Source organism: Myotis davidii, unplaced genomic scaffold, assembly GCF_000327345.1.
Source record: "Myotis davidii unplaced genomic scaffold, ASM32734v1 scaffold176, whole genome shotgun sequence".
NCBI lineage: Eukaryota > Metazoa > Chordata > Mammalia > Chiroptera > Vespertilionidae > Myotis > Myotis davidii.
This window is the reverse complement of record NW_006287911.1, coordinates 402,195-426,205: the sequence shown is the minus strand read 5'-3', so window position 1 is coordinate 426,205 and position 24,011 is coordinate 402,195. Positions and strand designations below refer to the sequence as shown.

General features: G+C 36.7%; 2 protein-coding genes and 1 pseudogene across 2 annotated transcripts in view; 1 reads left to right on the top strand and 2 right to left on the bottom strand.

Annotated features, from left to right (window-relative positions):
- The window catches only part of INSM2 (insulinoma-associated 2), a 2,270-nt gene extending 406 nt beyond the window's left edge, over nt 1-1,864 (top strand). Inside the window, exon 2 of the mRNA XM_015561311.1 lies at nt 8-1,864. Within this exon, the coding sequence (XP_015416797.1) occupies nt 8-1,150 (1,143 nt within the window). The 3' untranslated portion in view covers nt 1,151-1,864. The remainder of the gene's footprint in view (nt 1-7) is intronic.
- Nucleotides 1,865-3,150: 1,286 nt separating this feature from the next.
- The window catches only part of RALGAPA1 (Ral GTPase activating protein catalytic alpha subunit 1), a gene marked incomplete at its 5' end in the record, with an annotated part of 288,956 nt that continues 268,095 nt past the window's right edge, over nt 3,151-24,011 (bottom strand). The window contains 3 exons of the mRNA XM_015561310.1: nt 3,151-4,505; nt 6,671-6,673; nt 14,024-14,148. Of these exons, the coding sequence (XP_015416796.1) occupies nt 4,357-4,505; nt 6,671-6,673; nt 14,024-14,148 (277 nt within the window). The remainder of the gene's footprint in view (nt 4,506-6,670; nt 6,674-14,023; nt 14,149-24,011) is intronic.
- LOC102762528 lies at nt 3,253-23,393 on the bottom strand (annotated as a pseudogene).

Sequence of the window (24,011 nt, the reverse complement as noted above, 5' to 3'; positions counted from 1 at the left end):
CGCCCAGCCCTCGGCCACCCTGCACAGCCTGAAGCGTCCCGCCACCGGCGAACGCCGCGCCAAGGCGCCTCCGGGCTGCGTGTCTGGGCCTGCGGCCGCAGGAGTCAAGAAGCCAAAGGCCATGAGGAAGTTGAGCTTCGCCGATGAAGTGACCACATCGCCGGTCCTAGGCCTGAAGATCAAGGAGGAGGAGCCCGGAGCCCCGTCCCGGGGCCTGGGGGGCAGCCGCACGCCGCTGGGGGAGTTCATCTGCCAGCTGTGCAAGGAACAGTACGCGGACCCCTTCGCGCTGGCGCAGCACCGCTGCTCCCGCATCGTTCGCGTTGAGTACCGCTGCCCCGAGTGCGATAAGGTCTTCAGCTGCCCGGCGAACCTCGCCTCCCATCGCCGCTGGCACAAGCCGCGTCCCGCAGTGACAAACGCCGCCGCAGTCTCCTCGATTGACGCGAAGCTTCCTCCTTCGTCCTCCCCGGATTCCGGGGCTGTTGCTTCTTTTCTGGCGGAGGGGAAGGAGAACAGCCGGGCAGAGCAGACGGGAAATCAGCACCTGCAGGCCAGGGACAGCTCCGGGGTGGAGCCGCGCCCAGAGGGCGCCCCATCCCAGGGCCTCCAGGTGTTGTCCCACCTCGAGGCACCGCTGCCTCGGGTCCCCTACACGGAAGGGGTGCTGGGGCGTCGACTGCCTGGGCCGGGCAGTGCCAGTGGTGCCGGGGGACCCGAGATCTTCGTGTGCCCCTATTGCCACAAAAAGTTCCGTCGCCAAGCCTATCTGCGCAAGCATCTGGGCACTCACGAGGCGGGTTCGGCCCGCGCGCTTGCCCCAGGCTTTGGCTCCGAACGCGGGGTCCCACTGGCCTTCAGTTGCCCACTGTGCGGGGCGCACTTCCCGTCCGCAGACATCAGGGACAAGCACCGGCTGTGGCACGCTGTCCGGGAGGAGCTGCTCCTGCCAGCTTTGGCTGGGGCAGCCCCGGAAGCTCCGAGCCCAGGAGGGGCATCCGACGGGAGTGCTCAGCAGATTTTCTCGTGCAAGCACTGCCCGTCCACCTTCTTTAGCTCCCCGGGGCTGACTCGGCACATCAACAAGTGCCACCCCTCCGAGAGTCGGCAGGTGCTGCTGCTGCAGATGCCATTGCGGCCAGGCTGTTGAGGGCCCGGAGACCGGAGAGTTTGCGAGGAAACAGATCATGGGAATTTCTGTAGGGCTCTCTTCAACTTGCAAGTTTACCTCATGTCCTTCCTGTATGTTCTCTCCTAAAAGTCTCAGTAGTCGATGTTCTGACATAGGAGCGGACAGCAAAATGTAAAATCCCTTTCCAGAGTAGGTTATGTATATGGATGGTTATAAACATTCGAGGCCAAGGACTGCCAGCTTTAAATCCTTCTCTTTCCCCATGAAAATAGGATCCCCCTCGCCTCCCAAACTCTGAAGGTCCTAATGAATCCCATATGACTTGTAATTCCTATGGAAAGTCGCAGTGAATGCGTGCATGTCTCAATGTCTACAGTCATTTTTTTTTCCCTCTTGTCATCGCAGGCACCTATTTAGTTTCTGTTTCAATAGGGTCAGATATCTTGCATTGTATATTCTGTGAATTAAAAGTTGTGACTGGTGCCAAACTTTTGGGGTGGGAGGAGATTCAAGACCTGTGTCTGTAGGTAGGAAATAGGAGGATATTTTTTGCTTTGGGGGATGTGGGGATCTCCCTGTAAGCTTTCCTTTTCTCAGTATTAGTCTACTTTTAAGTTAGTGTTTGGAGGTGGGGAGTGAGCTACTTGACAGGAAGCAGCTGACATAGCCCCAAGATTCTCACCTTTAGCTATTTTGTGTGTAGTAGGCAGGAAGAGATACTTTAAACCAGAAAAAAAATAGCTTTTTGGGAATATAGAACTCATTTCCTGAAGTTGAACTGTTTTAGTAGGGTTTCATTCAAATTGTTTGATACTTCCGTTGTAAATCTTGTACTGTGTATTATAAATTAAACTATGTTCAGTTTAAGGAAGATGTTAATACCTATAATCCACAATGGAGCTGACTGGCAAGTCATTCACTATCTAGTATTTTCTTTTCTATGTAAACCATATCCGGTGCACATTCTGTACCCATGTCCTAAGAGCCAGAGTGTAGGACACTAGCTGAGTGAGTATCGCTTGACAGGCCGCCTGTGTTTATAAGATGCTCACTACCAAATAAATGTCCATAGCTGGTGCTTTGTCGTGTTCTGTGTTTGTCTTAAGAATTCCATTAAACACAGCCTATTTTTCAAAGCTACATCTCCCCAAAGCTGGTATCCTACTTTATAATTTTAGTGACCCACTTAGATTACAGCCAGGAGAAATTATATTTTGTAAATGAATGTGATGGTGAGGAAATGCAATGGAAAAATTTCCTTTAAAGTATGGCTGTGCAGATAGAGCTCCAAAAAGCAAAGAATATGCACTATTCTTTAAAGACACTTTACCACCCCAAAATATCAACAGAAAAATATTTAAAAAATTTAAAAAATCTAGTGGTTATCTTAAGATGAAAATAATCATGTTAATTATGCTAATTAACTGCTATTTCAAGTTGGCATTTTCACTCCATTTTGTTACATATCATGAAACCATTAGCTGTTCATTAAAAAAATTTTGAAAGCACTGTAGAAACGTGTAAGCTGTTACTTTGATTTTTCCTCTTTGTAATTCTTTACCTAGGTTGTGGGAAACTGTATTGTTTAATCTTGTTCTGAGGGACATGTTTATTGTCTTTTGTAGGAATTTTAGTTTATTTTCTACATTGTTTCATAGGAATTTTTTATTTATAAAAAAATAAAAAAGTACACAGATTTTAGAAACTATAAAAGTTTTGTTCCTGAATGCATACTATAAGCAAGTAAATTGAAGAAATCAAAGAAACATGAGGCTGAGATAAAATGATGCTTTAACCAAGTGCACTGGGTGAAGTTTCTAGCCAGCCCTTATGAAGGCATAAAATTTCCTGCATTTTTAATGATTGTGGTAGGATTCCTGTGAAATAAGTTAGGGGTGTATCCTGAAAATTCAAGCCCATTTTTCATGATAATCTAGATTTATGCTTCACATCTCTCCATTAATTATATAGCCTTGATTATTAAATCTGAAAATATATAAAAGACAAAAACACTAATGGACATAAGTGATAATATTTTTATTGTATTACTAAATACTATATATTTTTTTCACTGTTACAAATTTTTAGATACTACATGAAAGGTGATACATAATTTGTATTTTATAGTTTGCTGTATGATGTATTTACACGTGCAGTTAGTACCGATGCCATGCTACATTTCCTTAGGAGATGCCAGTTTAAAACAAAATATGAGCAAAATGTGAGCAGCTTATCTACTGTAGGAAAATACCTCTGGAGAGTGGAATGTATACCAACTACACCTGCAAGTTCAGTATTAACAATATTAGATTTAATTTGGACTCCTGGGTCATGTTCCTTTTTTTAAAAAAAAACACACATAATTTAATTAACACATTTATATCAGAAAAGTTTTTTCCTTCTTTTCTTTTTTCCTCCCAAGTCCCCCCTTTATGGTATTTAAGAAAGAACATAGGTACACCAGGATCCACCAGCCAATAATAAAGGGCCACAATCTCAAAAAAAAAAAAAAAAGAAAAAAAGAGGCATTTAACAGTGATACCATTTAAAAAGCAAAACATTAGAAAGATATTGAAGCTAAACTTAAATCAAAGTTAACACAGTGATTTTTCTGGTTACTAGATATGCCACGGCGTCACCACACAGCCAAGAAACGAGCCATTGCTTTGGGAAGAAAAAGTTAATGCTAAAATTATTTCAGTTAGAATTTGTGATGCTAAAAGACCATTTATTTTAATGTTTTATTTTCATAACATAAATAATCCATACACACCCTGTGTATTAACAGATTTGCAACTTTTGCTATAACTTTACAAATGCTTAAATTTAAAAATTTACATTTGTAAAAAAATTATATATTTACTGAGCCCATAAAGTTGCAATGGGGCATGATAAATAAAATAACGAGAACCATTCTATTTTGGTTCAACGGTAATCATGAAATTAAAAGTAAAACTTCTTAGACATAATTATCTAGAAAGGTGAAGGGATATTGAATGCCCCTCTCCCCCAAGGCAGTTTGCAGTGTGGGGGAAAAAACCAAGTGAATAAACAACTCAAATCTAAAATATTAAGTTACAAATTACTTAAATCCAGTGTTCTTTTTACAATAAATGTTCAGGAAGGAACATGCATGCTATGGCAAACATAAAAGCCCGAAAGGGTTAACACTATGTTCATGCTAAGGTGGCTACTGCTGATCTCTGCTTGGGCTGCTCGTCTCCTTAGGATTTATTGGCTGAGCCAGAGGATCGACGCAGCTTCATGGACATACGGCTTTTGCTAGTTCGAGGAGACATTGGAGAGGCCAGGTCGGCCCCATCTACCTGCGTTGCTGTGGGAGTTTCACTGGGTAGAACCTCTGGGTAGGAGCCTGTGGGAAAAGCAAAAGCATTACTACAGGTCAGGCTATCCAGCCTCTAATCCCATCTAAAACAACCTGTCGCTACTAATCTGTAGCAATGGATCCCAACCTTGAATGAGGTCTTTTGAGAGGAAAGAACAAGACCCAAACTTGCTTGTTATAACAGTTAACTAATATTTTATTTAAAACCCAATGATCTGGTGGCTCATGCCATCATATTAGCAAGAAAGCGCCAATCCTTATTTCCAGAGCCAGAATCAAGCAGAGAGCTCCCCAGAAAAAGCAATGGGAAGCAAAATCTTTGGGCCAGAAAGGACAGGGATCCAAAGCACTATTAGCATGCAGGACGGGCTTAAGAAGCAGGTAAGAAGGACCAATTCCCATCTCTAGGGCATAGGGTATAACCAAGAAAAGGGCCTTCACTGCCTAAACTTGAAAATAACAAAGCAATCAGTTTCAAAAGGAATGCAGCAGGATGAGACCACTATACATCTAGGTATTAAAATATGCTTTCAAGAAGGAGGAAGAGGACAACAATTCACATTTGAAAGTCAGTTAAAAAGATAAACCAACCCCCAAAATGTCTCAATTTAGAAGAGATAAACAATACTTTCTTTTCCTTAACTTAATAAATTCCTTTTGCAATTATAATATCCAGTCATAGGAAAAAGGCAACCAGTAGAATTAGAAGATACAAAAATTTAAAAGCAAAGATAAGTTCAAATTAGAAAATTATTTGTGTCATTTATAAAGTAGTTCTTCACCTCTATTTCCATGAATTGATTCTTTCATATACAGCAACTCTACAGAACTTTGCACATTATAGGCTCTCAAATATTTTCTGAATAAATAAGAAATTATATTAAAAATAAAAGCCCTTGCCTGGCCGGTGTGGCTCAGTGGTTGAGCGTTGACCTATGAACCAGGATTGATACCCAATGTGGGGAGTGCAGGAGGCAGCCGATCAGTGGTTCTCTCTCATCACTGATATTTCTGTCTTTCTCTCCCTCTCTGAAATCAATAAAAATATATTTAAAAATAAAAATAAAAGCCCTTTAAAAAAAAACAAAGGAAATCAGCAAACAGAATAACAAAATTTAAAAAATTCTATATATTTTAAAGCACTTTTATAAAAAAAAAAATAAAAAAAAAATAAAGCACTTTAATCCAGATTTTCTGGGCTCTGTGTACAAGGAAATTTTCTTTATATGTGTCACAAACAGACACACACCATACAGGTTGCAGGCTTAAATTTACACAACTCTTTACTCTGTCGGGAAAGCTTTGGCATATTTGTTAGCCAAAGTAGCACCTCACTGACACTTGACACTTGGATATAATCATACTAGAACTTCCATATAATAAAACATTTGTGCCTAAATTGAAATTATGAGTATTTATAAGGAAACACAAGACCATTCAATAGAGATACCGGTCCTACTGAGATGTATCCCTGTTATTAAGAATGTGTCTTGGTAGGACACTTCAAAATGTTTTAAAGGCCAAATGTTCTCATTATACTTATGAATAAACATACATTGTCGAAGAAAAATATTTTATTACTCATAATCCAGGTCAACTGCCCTGCTTTTCAAAGCAACTTCTTCAACATTATTTTTTTTTTTTCTAACTGAAATGAGGTTGGCCTTCAAAATACAAGGAAAAGGAATATATGTATTTCTGTTCACCTTTACTCATCCTGAAGATCTCAATTGGTTGATCCTGGATCCCCTACTGGAAAACCTCAAGGAGAATATGAACCCATGGCCCTTTTTAGGAAAGCACTTCAGATGGACGGCAGAAGGAAGGTGAAGAGCAGTGGCTCATGCTTTTCTGGTATTGCATATTATTCCCGCCAATCATGACAGGCTTTCCCATGGCTATTTACCTTGAGATGGCCAATGTTTTCTAGCGGAGGTTTTGGGAGGAAGAGAACTATCACTGCATTTCTTTCTTTGTTGTAAATGAAGAAATGGAGTAGCGAGCAGAAGTGAGAAAACAAAAGAGAAGATAGATAACAGATATGAGAGACACTGCAGAATTTTACAGGTGTTAACCAAGGAGCAGAGAAGAGAGTAATCAGGTTTTTATTATGAAATACAATTGGTCATGCAATGTGTTAGAGTGATGATGTATCACAATGAATGCTTTGTAATTTCAAATGTTATACTTACCAACTAATACAAGTTCAAATAGGAAAAAAGAAAAGAAAAAAATTGTCTATGAGAGATGCTATAAACATCTATCTTTCAAAGTGTTCACTGTACTGGGGGTATGTTATCCTGATCACTCAGTCATAGAATCTTTAGAGCTATACTTAGTGCCCCACATGTTAGCCATAGCTGCCACATTAATTAAGTTAAAATTAAATATAAAAAATTGGCTTCTCAGTGCACTTGCCACATTTTAAGTTTTCAGCAGCCACATGTGGTTAGTGGCAAGCATACTGGTCAGTGCATTCAGAACATTTTCATCATCATAGAAAGTTTTATTGGAGAACATTGCTTTAGAGCAGCGGTTCTCAACCTGTGAGTCATGACCCCTTTGGCGGTCGAACGACCCTTTCACAGGGGTCGCCTAAGACCATCCTGCATATCAGATATTTACATTACAATTCATAACAGTAGCAACATTACAGTTATGAAGTAGCAACAAAAATAACTTTATGGTTGGGTCAAAAAATGAGGAACTGTATTTGAAGAGCCAGAAGGTTGAGAACCACTGCTTTAGAGTATGCCAAATTCAAATAATGCTTTACTCAAAAACAGGAATTCCCATGTCTCCCTTACAGCCTGCAGCGCGAAATCCCCCCTTTAGTAAACTGAGTCAAATCAGGCTTCTTAGTGTGTATAGAATATAGCTACGAGTACCTCTTCACATTTTAGCAAACAATTATCGTATATACTCAGCATTCCCAAACTCTATAAATAATTTAGAGTAGACAGATCTCAACTTTATTTATTTATTTATATTAAAAACATTTTTTACTTATTGATTGACGAGAGAGAGAGAGAGAGAGAAAGAGAGAGAGAGAGAGAGAGACCAATTTGTTGTTCTACTTACTAATGCATTCATTGGTTGAATTTTGTATATTCCCTAACCAGGGAATTGAACCTGCAACTGGCATTTTGGGACAATGTTTTAATCAACTGAGCTCCCTAGCCAGGGCTAGATCTCAATTTTAGATGTAAAGAATACGGTGATACCTACACTTCATTTCACATCCTATTCTGCCTAAGTACTGATTTATATCACCTGAGTTATAAAGAATGTTAATTTATTTCTATTATTAATATATCCTCAAGTATAAAGTTTACAAAGTATCTATGGACTCCTATATTTATGCATACTGCATCTGTTACTAACACTGGTGCAGTACTCATACAGACTGTGTCTATATCTTAAAGGTATAATAAATTGACTCATATCTTGTGCACAGATTACAATAAACTATTATTACAAATACATGTAACATGATGAATATGACTGTGGGGATCTATACAGATTATATATGGGAACTTAATGAATAATTTATTGTGGCTGACAGGCATGGCCAGTTTAAACTGCTAAAGTTATAGCGTAGATATAGGCTTTAAAAATATTGTGACTTTGAACGCAATTCCAATTAATACTAAACTAAGAGGCAATGTGATCTGTTAGAAAGCATGGGCATGGGTTAGACAGGTATCATAAAATGCCAAATTTGTCATGTTATTAGCTTTGGATCTTGGGCAAACTGACACCGGACAGTTTTTTTATTTGTAAAATGGAGACAACACTAGTTATTTTGCAAAGTTGTGAGGGATAAATGACGACATATACAAAAATCCTGGCACAGAGCAGGTACCCAATAAGTATAACCCTATAATAAGATTACTAAACACATACGAGTGACAATTAACATTCCTTGAATCAGAACAGATGAGGATTAGAAAAGAAGGAATAGAAATTAGAAATATTTTTGAAGAAAATGACCACTTATAAAATATAATTGTTGAAATGTGGAGAACACAGCATACCAAAAAGTTTAATTTTGGGGAAATTAATTTATCTACTCTTATGCTAATATTCCTATAATATATAAGCTTATATTAAAGGATGCAGATTACCTAAATAATCTTACTGCTTTAATATTGTTACAGGAGGTGATCAGTGATTAAGATTAGCATGTATTCACCACTGAATGTCATAAAGTAAATAACACATTTAAAATAAAATGGCACAGAAATATAGGCAAAGTGGTTTCATTTTAAGATATTCAAGAATTACCATTATTGCAACTTAGAACATATCTAAGCTTGTCATATTTTATCTCCTTACAAATGGGAAAACTGGGTTTAAGATACGTTAATTTATTTGAGATCATGCAGATAATAAACAGCAGAACTAGCATTTAACCCAGATCAGTCTGATTCCAAGGCACATACTTCTCCATGGCAACCTTAAAACTATTTTTAAAAAAAAGAAGAAAGAAGATTTTTCAATGAGTGGTAAAGTAGAGCCTTAAAAATAGAAATCTTTTATAATTTCTAATTTGTAAATATGACACGTGATTGGGCATTTTCTTTCTTTCCTCTCTCTTTCAACAGCAAGAAGGGGTTGAAAATATTTAGATAAAATGGGTAATTATAATAGTTGAGATCATGGATTCTGAAGTCAGAGTCTTGCTTTAACAAGTACCAGCTGACTCTGGATAAGCAATTTTTTATTTGGTAAGCATATTTTAAAAAAAAAACAACCTCACAGACTTGCCATAAAGATTAAATGAGAGAATGCATGTATAGTAGTACTTAACACAGTGATTATTCAATTATTATTTTACTATTATCATTACAAAAATTTTACTCTGAATGAATGTTTTATATGGAAATTGAACATAGTAATTATTGTCACAAAAGGTTAATGGGCTCTAACCGGTTTGGCTCAGTGGATAGAGCATCAGCCTGTGGACTCAAGGGTCCCAGGTTCGATTCCGGTCAAGGGCATGTACCTTGGTTGCGGGCACATCCTCAGTAGGGAGTGTGCAGGAGGCAGCTGAATTGATGTTTCTCTCTCATCGATGTTTCTAACTCTCTATCCCTCTCCCTTCTTCTCTGTAAAAAAATCAATAAAATATATTAAAAAACAAAACAAAACAAAAGCAAAAGGTTAATGGTTAATAATTTTAGGCTAACCTAGTGATATGATTAGGAATCTGTTTTTTAAAACATAGTAAACAAATTTATAGGTTATACTATATGTTGAAGGAAATTGATTTTCCTGTTGACATTTACAAATATTATTTTCAAGATTATATATATAAATATATATATAAAATCTTCTGAGTTCCTAAAATATATTCTTCCAGCTTACTTCAGAGCCTGGAAAGTAAAGTGTAAAATGACTTTTAAAGAAGGACACTGAGCTTAAATGGTTACTTAAAGCAATGGCTAAATTTTGATGATTCGTTCTATTCAAAGGTTCAAAGAGATGGATCTGATCATCATAACGCTATCCCATCTACATGTGGCAATACAGATTTTGTGAAATAATAGTAAAATAGATTAGAATGAAAGATGATTTGACACTACCCTACGTTTTCATAATCACTCTTATCTAGATTAACTCTTATTTTGATGGCATACATAGAAATATTTGAATCTTATTACTAATTTTTATAATATTTATTTAAATAGCAGCCTAACTCAGTTCGATTCCACCAGGGCACATGCCCCCATTGAAGGCTTGATCCCCAGTGTGGGGCAGGCAGGAGGCAGGAGGCAGCCGATCAATGATTCTCCCTCATCATTGATGTCTCTATCTCTCTCTCCCTCTCCCTTCTTCTCTGAAATCAATGAAAACATATTAAAAAAATAGCAGCCTATACGTTTTCTAAAGGTTATTATACAGTTGTATGTAGGTATTGGTATGTATATTTAACGTGTGTATATGAATATGTGTACATGTGCATATATAGTCAAACACCGATCAATCCTTTAATTTTTAAAGTACTAACATTTCTATACTTAATTTGCAGAAAAACAATAAATCCAAGTGGAGTTATATACTAGTTCAATACTACACAATAAACATTAAGCATATTTATGGCCGGTGATACTAAAAAGACAACACTGAAAAAAAATGAGGGTTATTTTTAATGTTGAAATTAAGACAATATTTATTGTACTTTTCCAGCAAAAAAAAAAAAAAATCCTGTTTCTTGTTGGCATTCCATAATTTCTTTTATTAAAATAAGACTTGATTTGAAAAGATAATGTGCTATTAGGGAAAAATATCTAGATTTTGAACTACCAATGTAATTTGGTCAAGAAGAGGAGTAATTTCATTGCAGAGTCAGAGGAGAGGTGTTCATGAATATAAAAAAAGTTAAAGAAGAAGGTCACTGTAAAACTTTTGATATTTTCCACACACATGCCTGACAAAGATAAAGGGATTTTTCCTGTAATTTTTTTTTAAAAATAAGGGACAAGAACAATCTAATAATGTTTTAATGTAGTTATCATGATGTAACACTTTGTTGATCTCCCATATCTCCCCTCAATGACCTTAGGAATAAAAATAATTTCCCGTAAGTATTAATCTACTGCCACAGAGTCCATTTTGAGAAAACACAGTTATGAAATTTATGGAGCAACTATGATATATCAAAAATGCTCTTCATATCTATTTAAATAACACTAAAAATTATTTTTTAAAATTTTTATTTTTGTATCTTAATGTCATCACAGTTGGTACATTACTGTTAAATAGAAAGTAGGTTTTAGGTCATCTTAAATCAACTTGTCAACTTAAAAAATAGTATTTTTTACATTATTCCACCAAATAAAATTATGTTATAGGATTGGTTAGATAGAAAGATGATATTCTTTATATGATTATCATATTGGCATTACTTTAAACTTAATTTCAAATTATTGCATTTGTATTGATGAGTATTATTTTATATACATGAAGTATGCATAGAATATTTAAAGCTAATTTTCACTTGCAATTATGAATGCATTTCCTCAATATGGCAAATTTTATATGTTAAAAAGTAAAAATGAACCAAAAAACTTCCATACTGCTATTATGTAGTTTATTTCATGTCTTCTCTCCCCTGCTTTGACTTACACTTTTAAAGAGAATTCTATATGTATGGGGTGGTTTAGGACAGAAAAATTTGAGGTGACTGGAAAAAAAATAAAACAATCATTCATCAGGTAACACAATGCTTTTGTTACTACAGAAGTAAATATTTAATTTTTATATTGTGTTGAACTGAGAGCCACTCTGCTAAAAATTTCTATCTTTAATAACTACGCAGTCTGCAAAAAATATATAAAAAGGTATTTGGTAATACTGGACCAAGTTATTTACAGGCAAAAACAACCTCTTACAGTGTTTGTATCTAATGGTTCCTAAAGGTAAAGACAATTAAAAAAAATTAATTGAACGTTCTACAGCATGCTGTATAACGATTGAGCTATTTTGCACTGAATAAAGTTTTCTTCTTCACTGCAACCCCCAAAAATATTTAACTGAAAGAATTTTTAGCATGGCATTAGGTTTACGTTAAAATTCACATCTGCATTACTATTTAGATAACTGTCAGTTTTATGTTAAACAAATTGTAAATAAAACACCGAAATACAATAAAAAAATGAAGCCAAGAGAGCCTTGACTTGGTTACTGTATCATCCTTTACTTAATGCCTCAGAAAGTGAGAATACTATTTACTTCCTGTATTACATATATGTGTCTGGCAAAATATGCAGGATAAGACGCAAAATAGAAAGGAACATGAAGAAGAGGAATGCGAAGGACTCTAGTTGGTAAACAACTAGAACATTAAAATTGACACCCTTTCTACATTTAACGGGAAAACTTAGTCTGAGTGCGGTCCCATTATCAATATTTTTCAGTTGTGAAATATATAGCTTGATTATGTGATTTACAAAAGTATTATTCATATCTATTTTAATAATCGAGTCTATTTATCAGATTCTCCATTATTAAAAAGGACATTTTCAGGTAAGAACTTAACTAGTTTTTATTTTGTTGTTCATTAATTTACTTTTAATATCTTCCTTTTGCCATCTTTCTATATGCTAAACTGAATAATTTTAGATAGTATCATTCCATTGAAGTGAATCTTAAGTTTTTTAATCTTTCTTTCAAAAGATTCAACCTAGTTATCATTGCTAATAAGTCTTTTATATTAATCAAAAGAGCTCTAAGATTTTAGGTATAATTATTTTTATAATGCCCAGTTAAATGGTCACAGAAATGAAGCTTTAATTTCATCAACTAAATCTCAATTCAGCATTACAGAATTTTTTTTTCAAATAAATTAGGCAAGAAAAACAGTACTGTACCTTTTAAACTTATTTAATATAAAAAAATTACAAAAGAGAATTTAAAGAGTTACTATAATAAACTTCAAGCATATTGTATTATCTTTTCCTGCTTCCTTTGAATACCATTAAAATAGTCATCTTTATATCTCAGGTGCCTAGTACAGTGCAAGGCACACAACAGAACAACTATTTGGTGAGTTAAGATACTCAATAAAAATGCAACAAATTATAAAATACAAAGACATACCATTTCAGTTCAGTAGTACTACTTTTTCATGCTGATAAACAAAGAAGGTCAATATAAGAAGATGTAACTAATTTCAACCAAGGGGTTTATTATTAGTTATTTTTTATACCAGAACCAGTGTTAGTGTTTCATGCAGACTTGGGTTAGTAAGTATAATTCTGGAAAAAATTTAGTGACCATTTCTGAAATGTTTAGTATGAACCAGGGCAGTGTTAAGTTTGCTTATTGAGTTACAAGCTTAGTGCTTGCTAATTAAAAAAAAAAAAAAAGGAAATAGGGGAAGAACAAAGAATGTTTTGGTTGACACTTTGTCTTACCTTCAGATAAACAGAACTGATATTTAATGATCTAAAGAGGGAAATAAAATAAATGAAACAATCATAAGGAGTACAAAGTATTACAGAATAGGAAGGCCACGAGTCATTTATTTTTTACTGATTTCTTCAAAATTAGTTAATAGTAAAAATGCAGTACCCTTTTATAATCTTTAAATATTGTAAAATAATTAACTATTTTAAGTACTTTTAAATCTAGACCATTCAACTTTATTTGTAAAATCAGAGATAAGACAATATTCTTGGCCATGAAATTTGATGCTCTAAAGTTGACAGTACATGCTCAACTTGTGTTTCTTTTGCAGATACTTCCTTTAGTAATGATTCCGTGAAACACAATAGTCACCGTCCGTTAGCTTAGATAAAATGTGGTGTATGCACTTCTATGAAGACTTTCAAAGGAATTCCATGTAGGTAAAAGAATGAATCAAATTTATAGGCCAGATTCAAATATTAAATAATGATGAAAAATATTTATATTTCAATGTTGGAACTGGAATTTTATTCAGGCATGTTTTCTATTATTTTAAGAGTTTTTAGAACAAAAGGGCATTGCATTTCAAGTTCAAATAATGACAAGTAATAAATACTTGCTTTTAACCGTACCAGCATCCGGTGGTAAGTGATGGTAGGGAGCTGGAGAAAAAACCTGCGCCGCGAAATCTTCAAACGTCGTTGGTTCTAAATGGTGCTGGACAATTGTTTGCAGGTACCGTGCTCTCTCCTCATAGCTGATTTCCTTCAGTTAAGGATGAAGTTCATGCAGCTTATATTGAAAAAGAATAGGCTCATCAAAAGGGACCACTGTGATTGCTAAGCCATCAGTTCTTGATAAATATGATAATTCATTAACCTTGCATATATTAAAAGTATGGCTTTTTAAAGAGTAAGAAAGATGGTTTTTAACATGTTTACATTTCTGGATATCACTATAAATGGCAGTTTAACAGGGAGACATTTATTAGAAAGTAATTACAATACTGAACTGTTGGAAGAAAGAAAGTTAAGTTTACTTGAGAAAGGATTCAACTGCTATCAGGTCAGCCTCTTTTAGTCAGCTTCAGATATGCAGATTTACTCTGAGAAGCCACACAATAAATACGATAATGTTGTTTAAAATACTATGTCTGAAATTCTATATTTTTCATTTGTAAAGATTTATTGTGAAAAATTCCTGCATATCTTCCTTTTTTTCTAAAATCTCTGCATTTTCCCAACAATTGTCCTCATTTTGAATGGTAGACTACTGTTGCTATAATCCTCGAATAACTCCATGCGGTTAAGATAAATACATAGTTGAATCTGTATGTCAGGAAAAACCCCCAGTCAATTATAACACTGAAACAAGCAGGAATATTTGCAAAGAGACCACAGGACTCCTAAATACTGTCTAACAAAGCATCTACAGGGCACTGACACTGACAGAAAAACACTGTACTTCCCTTTCACCACATTTTCTTCTCTGATATTATTGACAAGCAACCAGTACCTTGAAGTGTTGTTGCTTTTGAACAACCCACTCCAGGCTTCCTGTTTCAGCAGGCCTGATTGTGCTGTTAGCACAGAGAGGGCGAGAAAGAGAGAGAATATTTCTGTTGTTCACGAAAGCAACTATGGAAATGGCTGTCAAAATGTAGAGCAGCAGGCAGCAACATACAATTATCAGGAAAAGCTCACATGCTGACTTCATGTCGTATAGTTCCTGAACTGAGAAATCAGTTAACCTTTCTTCTACAACTTTTAAAAGTTTTCCTGCTGTACTCAATATGCTCTGTTGATAGGCTTTACATAAGACGTTTAAATAAGTATAAAGAAAAATAAAAAATCTGCCTATTGGTGGTGGTTTTTTTCACTCTGATTTTCCGAAACTCATTTAACTATTTTCTCCCCAAAATTCCTTATTCTTTTGAAAAGAAAATTACAATTCAATTACTGTAGTTCTACAATTCTAGCAATTGTATCCCAAGTCTACAATCAAGATCAAGAAGAAAAGTTGTGAAATATAATTTAAAATTCTAATTCAATAGGAGCTACCATAGTCAGTTATATTTATAAAAGTTATTAAGAAGAGGGAAAAAAAAACATAAGAGTAAAGGGAAGCCTATATCAATAGGTACTTGACTGAGACTGTGATATCCTTTGCCCTCTAAATGGCTTGAGTACTTTCTCCTTGTATTAAAATTTATTTTATGCACTGAAATAATCTGAATTCCAATTCCTTGCCATCCATTATTTTCAATTCTGCACACCGAGGTTGAACTTCAAAAGAATTTTACTTCTGAAATGAGTAGCAACAGGACAAGATTATTAAAATGAGCCATGGTTAAGAATTTTAAGGAAGGATCATATAGACATTTTTGAGTGTTAACATAGAAAAGAAATATAGCACACTTTAAAAAGAAGGTATATGGTTATAAATGGAAAAGGATGAAACTGATGGTTCAATCTAAATAATACCACATATCTCACAACTTGTTGGAAAGTACTTTTTTCATTGGGGGAGATTCACAGCTGCTGAATTTTCTGCAGTTAATAGAGTCCTTTGATTCACAGCAGTGCCCCTTGTACAAAAAATACTGGCCTTTGTGTATTACCAGAAACTAATTTTCTATTTGGCTGAAAAGGGAAAAATGGGGTTATTGCTTCTCCCTCCTACAGAGCTTTTCATTATGCCTGATGCACTCAACTTCTAAGCTCTTCTGAGAAAAAAAATAACTGAAGAGGCAAGAGGTAGAAAAATGAGCTTGTTAGCACATTAGAAGTGAAGTATCTTGGTGGGCCCTAGAAATTCCCAGTGGTGTGTTAACTTATCGCTCTATGCACGCTGGCACTGACAGTCTCCCAATTGATCACTCTCTTCTCGCACCAAAGGTGCTGCCAGGAAGCAAAGGCTGCAGGCCCACAGGAGAGCAGTTTGCTATCAAAACAAGCTGTGTTTAAAAGTCTGCCTGAATGGGTAAAACGCTTCATGGAAAGTAGGGTGGAGGCACCTACCTGCTTTTAAAATGCTCTACTTTCAGAGGGCTTATAAACGAAATATTTCACTTTATCTTATTATATTTAGAGTTTACACAAAAATTAAGCAGAAAGAAAGCAAATGTTAATATTTCTAAAGCAGAAGGGTATTTCCAATGTAGTAAAATTTATAAAAGCAAGACATGACTATCTAGGTAAAATATATTTTGGAGTATAATTCTGCTTCACTATACAAAAAAAATGGAGATATAAAAGTATACAAGCTAAAATGATCCAGATATAATATATTCATTTACATAAAAACACAGGATGTATTTAATAAAATTACAAAACATCTTCGTTAGTGAAAATGATGCTTTCTAAAACGATTTTTAGAGTGAAACAATCAACCCTCGCTGGTTTGTCTCAGTAAATAGAGAGTTGGCCTGAGGACCAAAGAGTACTGAGTTTGACACCTTGGTTACAGGCTCTTCTCCGACCTGGGCCCTGGTCAGGGCTCATGCAGGAGGCCACCAATCAATGTGTTTCTCTCACATCAATATTTCTCTCTGTCTTTTCCTCTTTTCCACTCTCTCTAAAAATCAATGGAAAAATATCCTTGTGTGAGGATTAAAAAAAAAAGTGAAACAATCATTAATGGTTGAATTTAAATTAGGCAGGCTAATGTCTGAAGTTTTCTTTTGGGGGGATTATCTTCAGAAAACACTGCTAGCTTAGTAAATAATTAGGGTTTACCTACAGTAACTCATCTTCTAAATATTTTTTATAATTTTCAAAGTTTGATGTGGCCAAATAAATAAAACCAACCAACCCATTCTACAGTATTTAAATATTTTCCTCTATTTACTTCAGAAAACATATAATATTCAGGAGATTTAACAAACCCTGAGTACTTAAACACAGTCCTAAGTCCACAAACAAGGTGCTTTTTGTGATTGCAATAAGATAAAGTTCCAAACAGTGCTGCTAGCATCTGCATTGGTAATCATAATCCAAAGTGGTTAATTCCTATTTCTTATATAGTAGATTAGACAAAGTTAGACATGTATTCCTTAAAAGGCAGCTCTCTAGGAAAGAGTTATCAGTACCTATAAATTAAGTGGCATACACAAACTTGAGGGCTAGCAATAACAGGATAGCTCAAGCTATATATTCCTTCTGTGAGTACATGTTGCCATTGTCATTGAAATTAAAAAACTGAAATGGGTGTGATGATAAAAAGGTAATGGTAAACTAACAAATTTAGAGCAAAATTTAAAGTATAAGTCTAAACTGAATTAAGAAGGTTTTTATTGTAAATTTAAAACCACCCAAACCAAACTAGCTAATAAAAAGCTATTTGATGAGGGAGACTTTTAGCTGGTAGGAATCTTTAATACAAAACTAGCCAATCAAAAAAAATAACACACAGGTGCTGCAATCACAGCAATACAATTATCCACTAATCCTTCCTTCTACTTTCTGCAAAAGCAGAAAAGGGGGAGGAATATTGCTATTCTAAAAATAATAAAAAGAGGCAACCAAACATTTTCTATAGTACAAATAATTTAAACCTAATCTGTACTTCATAATATTAAGTTAACATTACTATTCATTTTAAGTAACCCCTATTGATTTTAAACTTATGTATGAAATTATTTGTGGTCCCCTGTAACTGTGTTGAGACCAGCTGTCAAGAAAATGGGGTTCAATTTCAGCCCAGTCCTGGAAAGAGGTGCATGAATCCTCTGTGCCACAGTTTACTTGTATGTTAAATGGGGATACCATCACCTGCTCTTATGTCACAGGGATGTCAAAGATAAAGAATATAAATACAGGGTAACCCAAAAGTCCCATGACATCTGTGCTAAAAATAGTTTATTTTGACCTTTGGGTCAAGCCTTTATAAATAGCAGGCGCTGTCTCCAGGAGGGCAATTTTCAATGCCAGTTTAAGAAACATCTGTATTGATATGCAAGAACTCTTTGCTAATATTTCTTGTTTGTAGTATACATAGAAGGACTTATTTGGATGAGATGAAACTGATTTCTCATGAAAAAGACAATATGAAAAGGTATAATAAAAGGTTAAGTAGTACCACAATTTTCAAATTTTACTATATATAAAAATAAATAAAAGGTAGATCTGGTTTTAAAAAAGCAACAAACTTTCATGCTCCACAATACATTTCTTAATAATATAATGTAAGTCCTAGCTGGTTTGGCTAAGTGGATAGAGCGTCGGCCTGCGAACCAGAAGGTCCAGGATTCAATTCTGGTCAAGAGTACCGGATGCATGGGTTGCGGGCTAGATCCCCAGCAGGGGGCGTGCAGTAGGCAGCCAATCAATGATTCTCTCTCATTATTGATGTTTCTATCTAACATATTGACTTCCTCTCTGAAGTCAATAACAATATTTAAAAAAAATAATGTAATTTTGAACTGCTTTTACTGTCAGAAAAGGCAAAACTTTCAGTTTTGTGATCACTACTTCCATGGCATGCCCATTAGGTTGTTCAAACATTTAGCTCCCAAGACCACATCAAAATTACAACTAAATTATAGAACAACCATAAATGAGAACCACCTAGCTAATTATAAGTCCCCAAACCAAGAATTATAAAGAGGAAGCCAGGATGACACTGGAGGGGTAGAGACAAATAAAGGGCAGGTCCCCTACGATTAAGAAGCAGAATGCCTATCTTGGATGCTGAGGTTCCACCTCAGAAGTGAAGGGTCCCAGCCCTAGACCTGGCTCCCAGCCCAGTGCAGCAGTGCTGAAAAGAGAAGTCCCCATGACATCTGGCTTTGAAGGATTGTGGCTGAGTAAGATGAAGGGCTGCTGGAGTCCCAGGTGTTCTCCTCAAGGAGCTATGCAAGGACTTGATGTCTCAGATTCACTTGCTCTGGGCTCCAGTGTGAGGGCTGGAGGGGCAGGGATCAGGGAGGCCCTTTCTAGGGATTAAGTGCTGACAACACCATTGCTCCTTTGTTGAGCCCTCTCCAGACCAGCCATGAGGAGCAGGTGTGTGCCAAATCTGAGTTCTCCATTAACCTGGCTAACACTGTTTGCCCCAAAAAGGTGAGATTACCGGAGACTCCACCCCCTACCCAACACTCTAGCTGGCCTGAGCTGCTTCCAGCAGTGTTCCCCCAGGAACAGCCTGCTTCTGGCTCATGCTGACAACTTGCCTAAAATCTCTCAAGGTCCACACAACCCAAACAAGCAGCAGTGGCCTCAGTTCGCCCTGTGTCTCTTGCTAAGCAGCCTGAGCCCAGCACAATGGCGACTGGTCTTGTTACAACTTGCATTGTAACTTCCTTCAGATAGTCCCAAATCTGGCGTAAGTTTCAGCTAGTGTTGGCTGGAACGTAGCTTGAAGTGAGTTCCAGAATAAGAGGTGGCTGGCCTCAGCTCACATCATGGTGTCCAACAAAGGGTCCCAAGCCTGGCACCAGTGGCAGCCAGCCTGGTTTGCAGCAATAGCCTCTCCTAGGGCCCTCCAAGCCCAGCACAAGTGGTGACCAAATGCAGGTCACTTTAGTAGCTCCCACTAGATGGCCCCAAGCTGCGCACAAATGTCAGCTGATCTTGGCCTGAACTGGAGCCCTTCCAAAGAGTCTCCAGAACCAACAGAACTGCTGGATAGAGTCACACCACAAGAGAGCACCACACAACCAGCTCCACAAACCACATACCCAAAGGGCAGGCTTGGATGGCACCTGAGCAACTCCTGCTCTGTGGGGTCAGCACCCACACAACAGCTTGTCCACTGTTGAATAGGAATCTTTAATACAAAACTAGCCAATCAAAAAAAAGTCAGCTCTCATAGACTGTCAGACTGAGGTCAATCCCAACTACTGATATGTTAATAGCAATCAAGTCTCAACAAGAGGTGGAAACCCATAACCCACACAAGGGACCCTGTTGTAGCATTTGGCTCAGGTGAACAGGAAGACTGCACCACTGGGTCTCAGAGTATAACTACAACATTGAGACCACTCTGCCAAAACAGGGAGATGTAGCAGCTCTACCTAACACAAACACAGGTAGTTAGTAAAAATAAGGAGGCAAAGAAGCATATCCAAAATGAACTAACAGGATAAAACTCCACAAGAACTGAATGAAATGGAGGCAAGTAATCTACCAGATACAGAGTTCAAAACACTGGTTATAAGGATGCTCAATAAACTTAGAGGAAGAATAGATGAACTCAGTGAGAGCCTAAACAAACAGGTAGAAACCATAAAAACTACTCAGAAATGAAGAATAACTGAGATGAAGACTACATTAAGGGAATCAACAGCAGATTAGATGAAGCAGAGGACTAAATAAACGACTTAAAGATAAGGCAGTGGAAAACACCCTAATGGAATGAGAGAGAGAGAGAGAGAGAGAGAGAGAGAGAGAGAGAGAGAATGAATATTTTGGAGGGGAGGACCTCTGGGATAATATACAAGATAACATCATTCTCATAATAGTTGTACCAGAAGGAGAAGAGAGAGAACAAGGGATTGAGAACCTATACAAAAAAATAATATCTAAAAACTTTCCAAACAAGTGAAGGAAACAGACACATAATTCCAGGAAGTGCTGAGTCCCAAACAAGATGAATCCAAAGAGACCCACAGCAAGACACATCATAATTAAAATGTGTAAGGTAAAAACAAAGAGAGAAACTTAAAAGTAGAAAGAGAAAAATAGTTATCTACAAGGGAACGTCTCATAAGACTGTCAGCTGATTTCTCAACAGAAGCTTTGCAGGCCAGAAGGGATTGGCATGAAATATTCAAAAGTGATGAAAAGCAAAAACCTACAATAAAGATTACTCTACCCAGCAAGGCAATCATTTAGAATTGAAGAAATGATAAAGAGTTTCCCAGACCCCCCTCACCATCCCCCCCCCAAAAAAGTGAGAGTTCATCACTAAACCAGTATTATGATGTACGTTACAAGGACTTTAAGTAGAAAAAAAAATCAAGTGCATGAATAAGAAAATAAAGGGAAAAAATTCTCACTGACAAAGGCAAACACTTAGAAAAAGCAGTGGATCAACAAACACTAAAGCTCTATAAAGGTTAAAATAGCAAAATCATGAATAGCTACAACAATGAATTAAGGAATATATACAAACACACACACAAAAGAAGAAAAAACTAATGACCAAAACATAAATATGGAGAGGGTGAGTAAAAATGGTAGTGATTTTAGAATGGGTTTGAACTTAAGAAGCAACCATCAACCTAAAATAGGCTGCTATACACATAGCTTGGTATATATGAAGTATATGGTAACCACAAACCAAAAATCTACAATATGTACACAAGAAATAAGGAGAAAGGGATCCAAACACAACACTAAAGAAATGCATCAACATACAAGAGAAGAGATAACGAGAATAAGACACAAAACAGAGAATTTCAAAAACAACCAGAAAACAATTAATTGAATGGTAATAACTAAATACTATCAATAATTACCTTAACTGTAAATGGACTAAATGCTACAATCAAAAGACATAGGGTGGCTGAGTGAATAAAAAAACAAGACCCGTTCATGTACTGCCTAAAAGAGACCTACTTCAGATCAAAAGCCACACATACAGACTGAATGTAAAGGGATGGAAAAAGATATTTCATGAAAATTGAAACAAACAAACAAACAAACAAAAGGTGGGTAGCAATACTTATATCAGACAAAATAGACTGCATAACTGAGGCTACATCCCTTTCACACTGTAGATGTTTTTACTCATATAAGTGTTCTTTGTAATGCTGTATTTTGTGGCACTAAGTTTTTTAGTTTCCTTTTCAGAAAAGGAAACTAAAACAAAAATCCCATTTACAATAACATAAAAATACCACCCCCAATCCCCCCAAAAAAACACCTAGTAATAAATTTAACCAAGGATTTAAAAGACCTGTATTTGGAATATTATAAGACATTGAAGAATGAAACTGAAGAAGATACAAATAAATGAAAGGCTATAGTCATGGATAGAAAGAATTGACATTGTTAGAATGTTCATAATACTCAAAAGCAATCTACAGAATCAGTGTAATCCATTTGAAAATACCAGTGGCCTTTTTCACAGAGCTAGAACAATTAATTTATATAGAACCACAAAAGAGTCAAAACAGCATGACATTGGCATGAAAATAGATACATAGATCAATGGAACAGAAAAACAATCCTAAAATAAACCCATGCCTATACCCTGAGTGGCCAGATTATGATGACCACCCCATCAGTACCTCGTTGGGCCACCTTTTGCCTTCAGTACTGCGGCGATTCTTCTTGGCATTGACTCCACAAGATGTTGAAAGGTGATGCAAGGAATCTGACACCATGCCTGATGAATAGCACTGTCCGTGGCAAATCATTTGGCATCTCGGTGTTTCTATAGCTGGACAACTTACATCTTATTCATCAGCCGGCTGAACTGTTACTTTTTCAGAAATATAGATACCATCCAAAAATTTCCTGATATCCTTGTTTTTAACTGTTGTGGTTTGTTGAATCAAAGCAGCTGAATTTGACACAAGTTTAATGTCATTTCCTTCAAGAATCAACTCATCTTTCTGGGCTTGAGATACTGAACAAGCAATGCTTTACCTCATCCAAATTCTTCCGATGTATTTTTCGCCCCCAAAATTTCTAATTTCAACAAGAGAACCATTCTCCTGAATAATGACACTGATGGGAAAGTGAAAGTACACCGGCCTTATCTTGTAACAGAAGCCCAGTGTAACACCCTTGATCATGTTCTGTACATGACTGCAGGTAGTGCGAGCTGTGGTCAGTTCCTTTCTATTTCCCCACCATTGGGCAACCCGGAGCCTCTTCTTCTTTCCGAGGAGACTGAGCTCTACATTGATGTGGTTGAAGTCCCTCCGCAGGGTGCCTCTGGGGCCCTTCACAATAACGGTGCGCCCCTTCAGAGTGCTGTCCACATTTTCTGGGATGTCCACAGTCTGATTGCTGAGAATGGTCTTCATCCTCGTAGTAGATGCGGCAAAAATAAAAGAGCCAGTTCTGTGAGATTTGATGGCTGTGGAACCAGCTGCCTGATGGCTCTTTTAACTTTGTCCCACAAATGCTCAATTGGATTGAGACCTGGTGATTGTGGGGGCCACCTAACCAAAGTAAAGTCTATCTCATGTTCTTGAAACCACTCCCGCACAACACAAGCACCATGGCATGGCGCATTGTCTTGTTGGAAGAAGCCATCTCCATTGGGATACACCATCAACATGATAGGATGAACCTGATCAGCAATGATACTTAGGTATGTTGTGCTATTCACACGTTTATAATGATCTGGCCCTCTAGCAACTTCAGCGCGAAATTATAGCTGTAATATTTTTTTGGATATATCTCCTCAGGCAAGAGAAACAAAACACCACTAATCATCAGGGAAATGAACATTAAAACCACAATAAGATATCACCTCACATCTGTCAGAATGCCTATCATCCAACAACAAGCGTTGATGAGGATGTGGAGAAAGGGGACCCTCATGCACTGTTGGTGGGATTGTAAACTGGTTGCAACCACTACCAAAAGCATTATCGAGGTTCCTCAAAAAATTAAAAATAGAACTACTATATGATCCAAGAATTCTACTTCTAGGTAATTA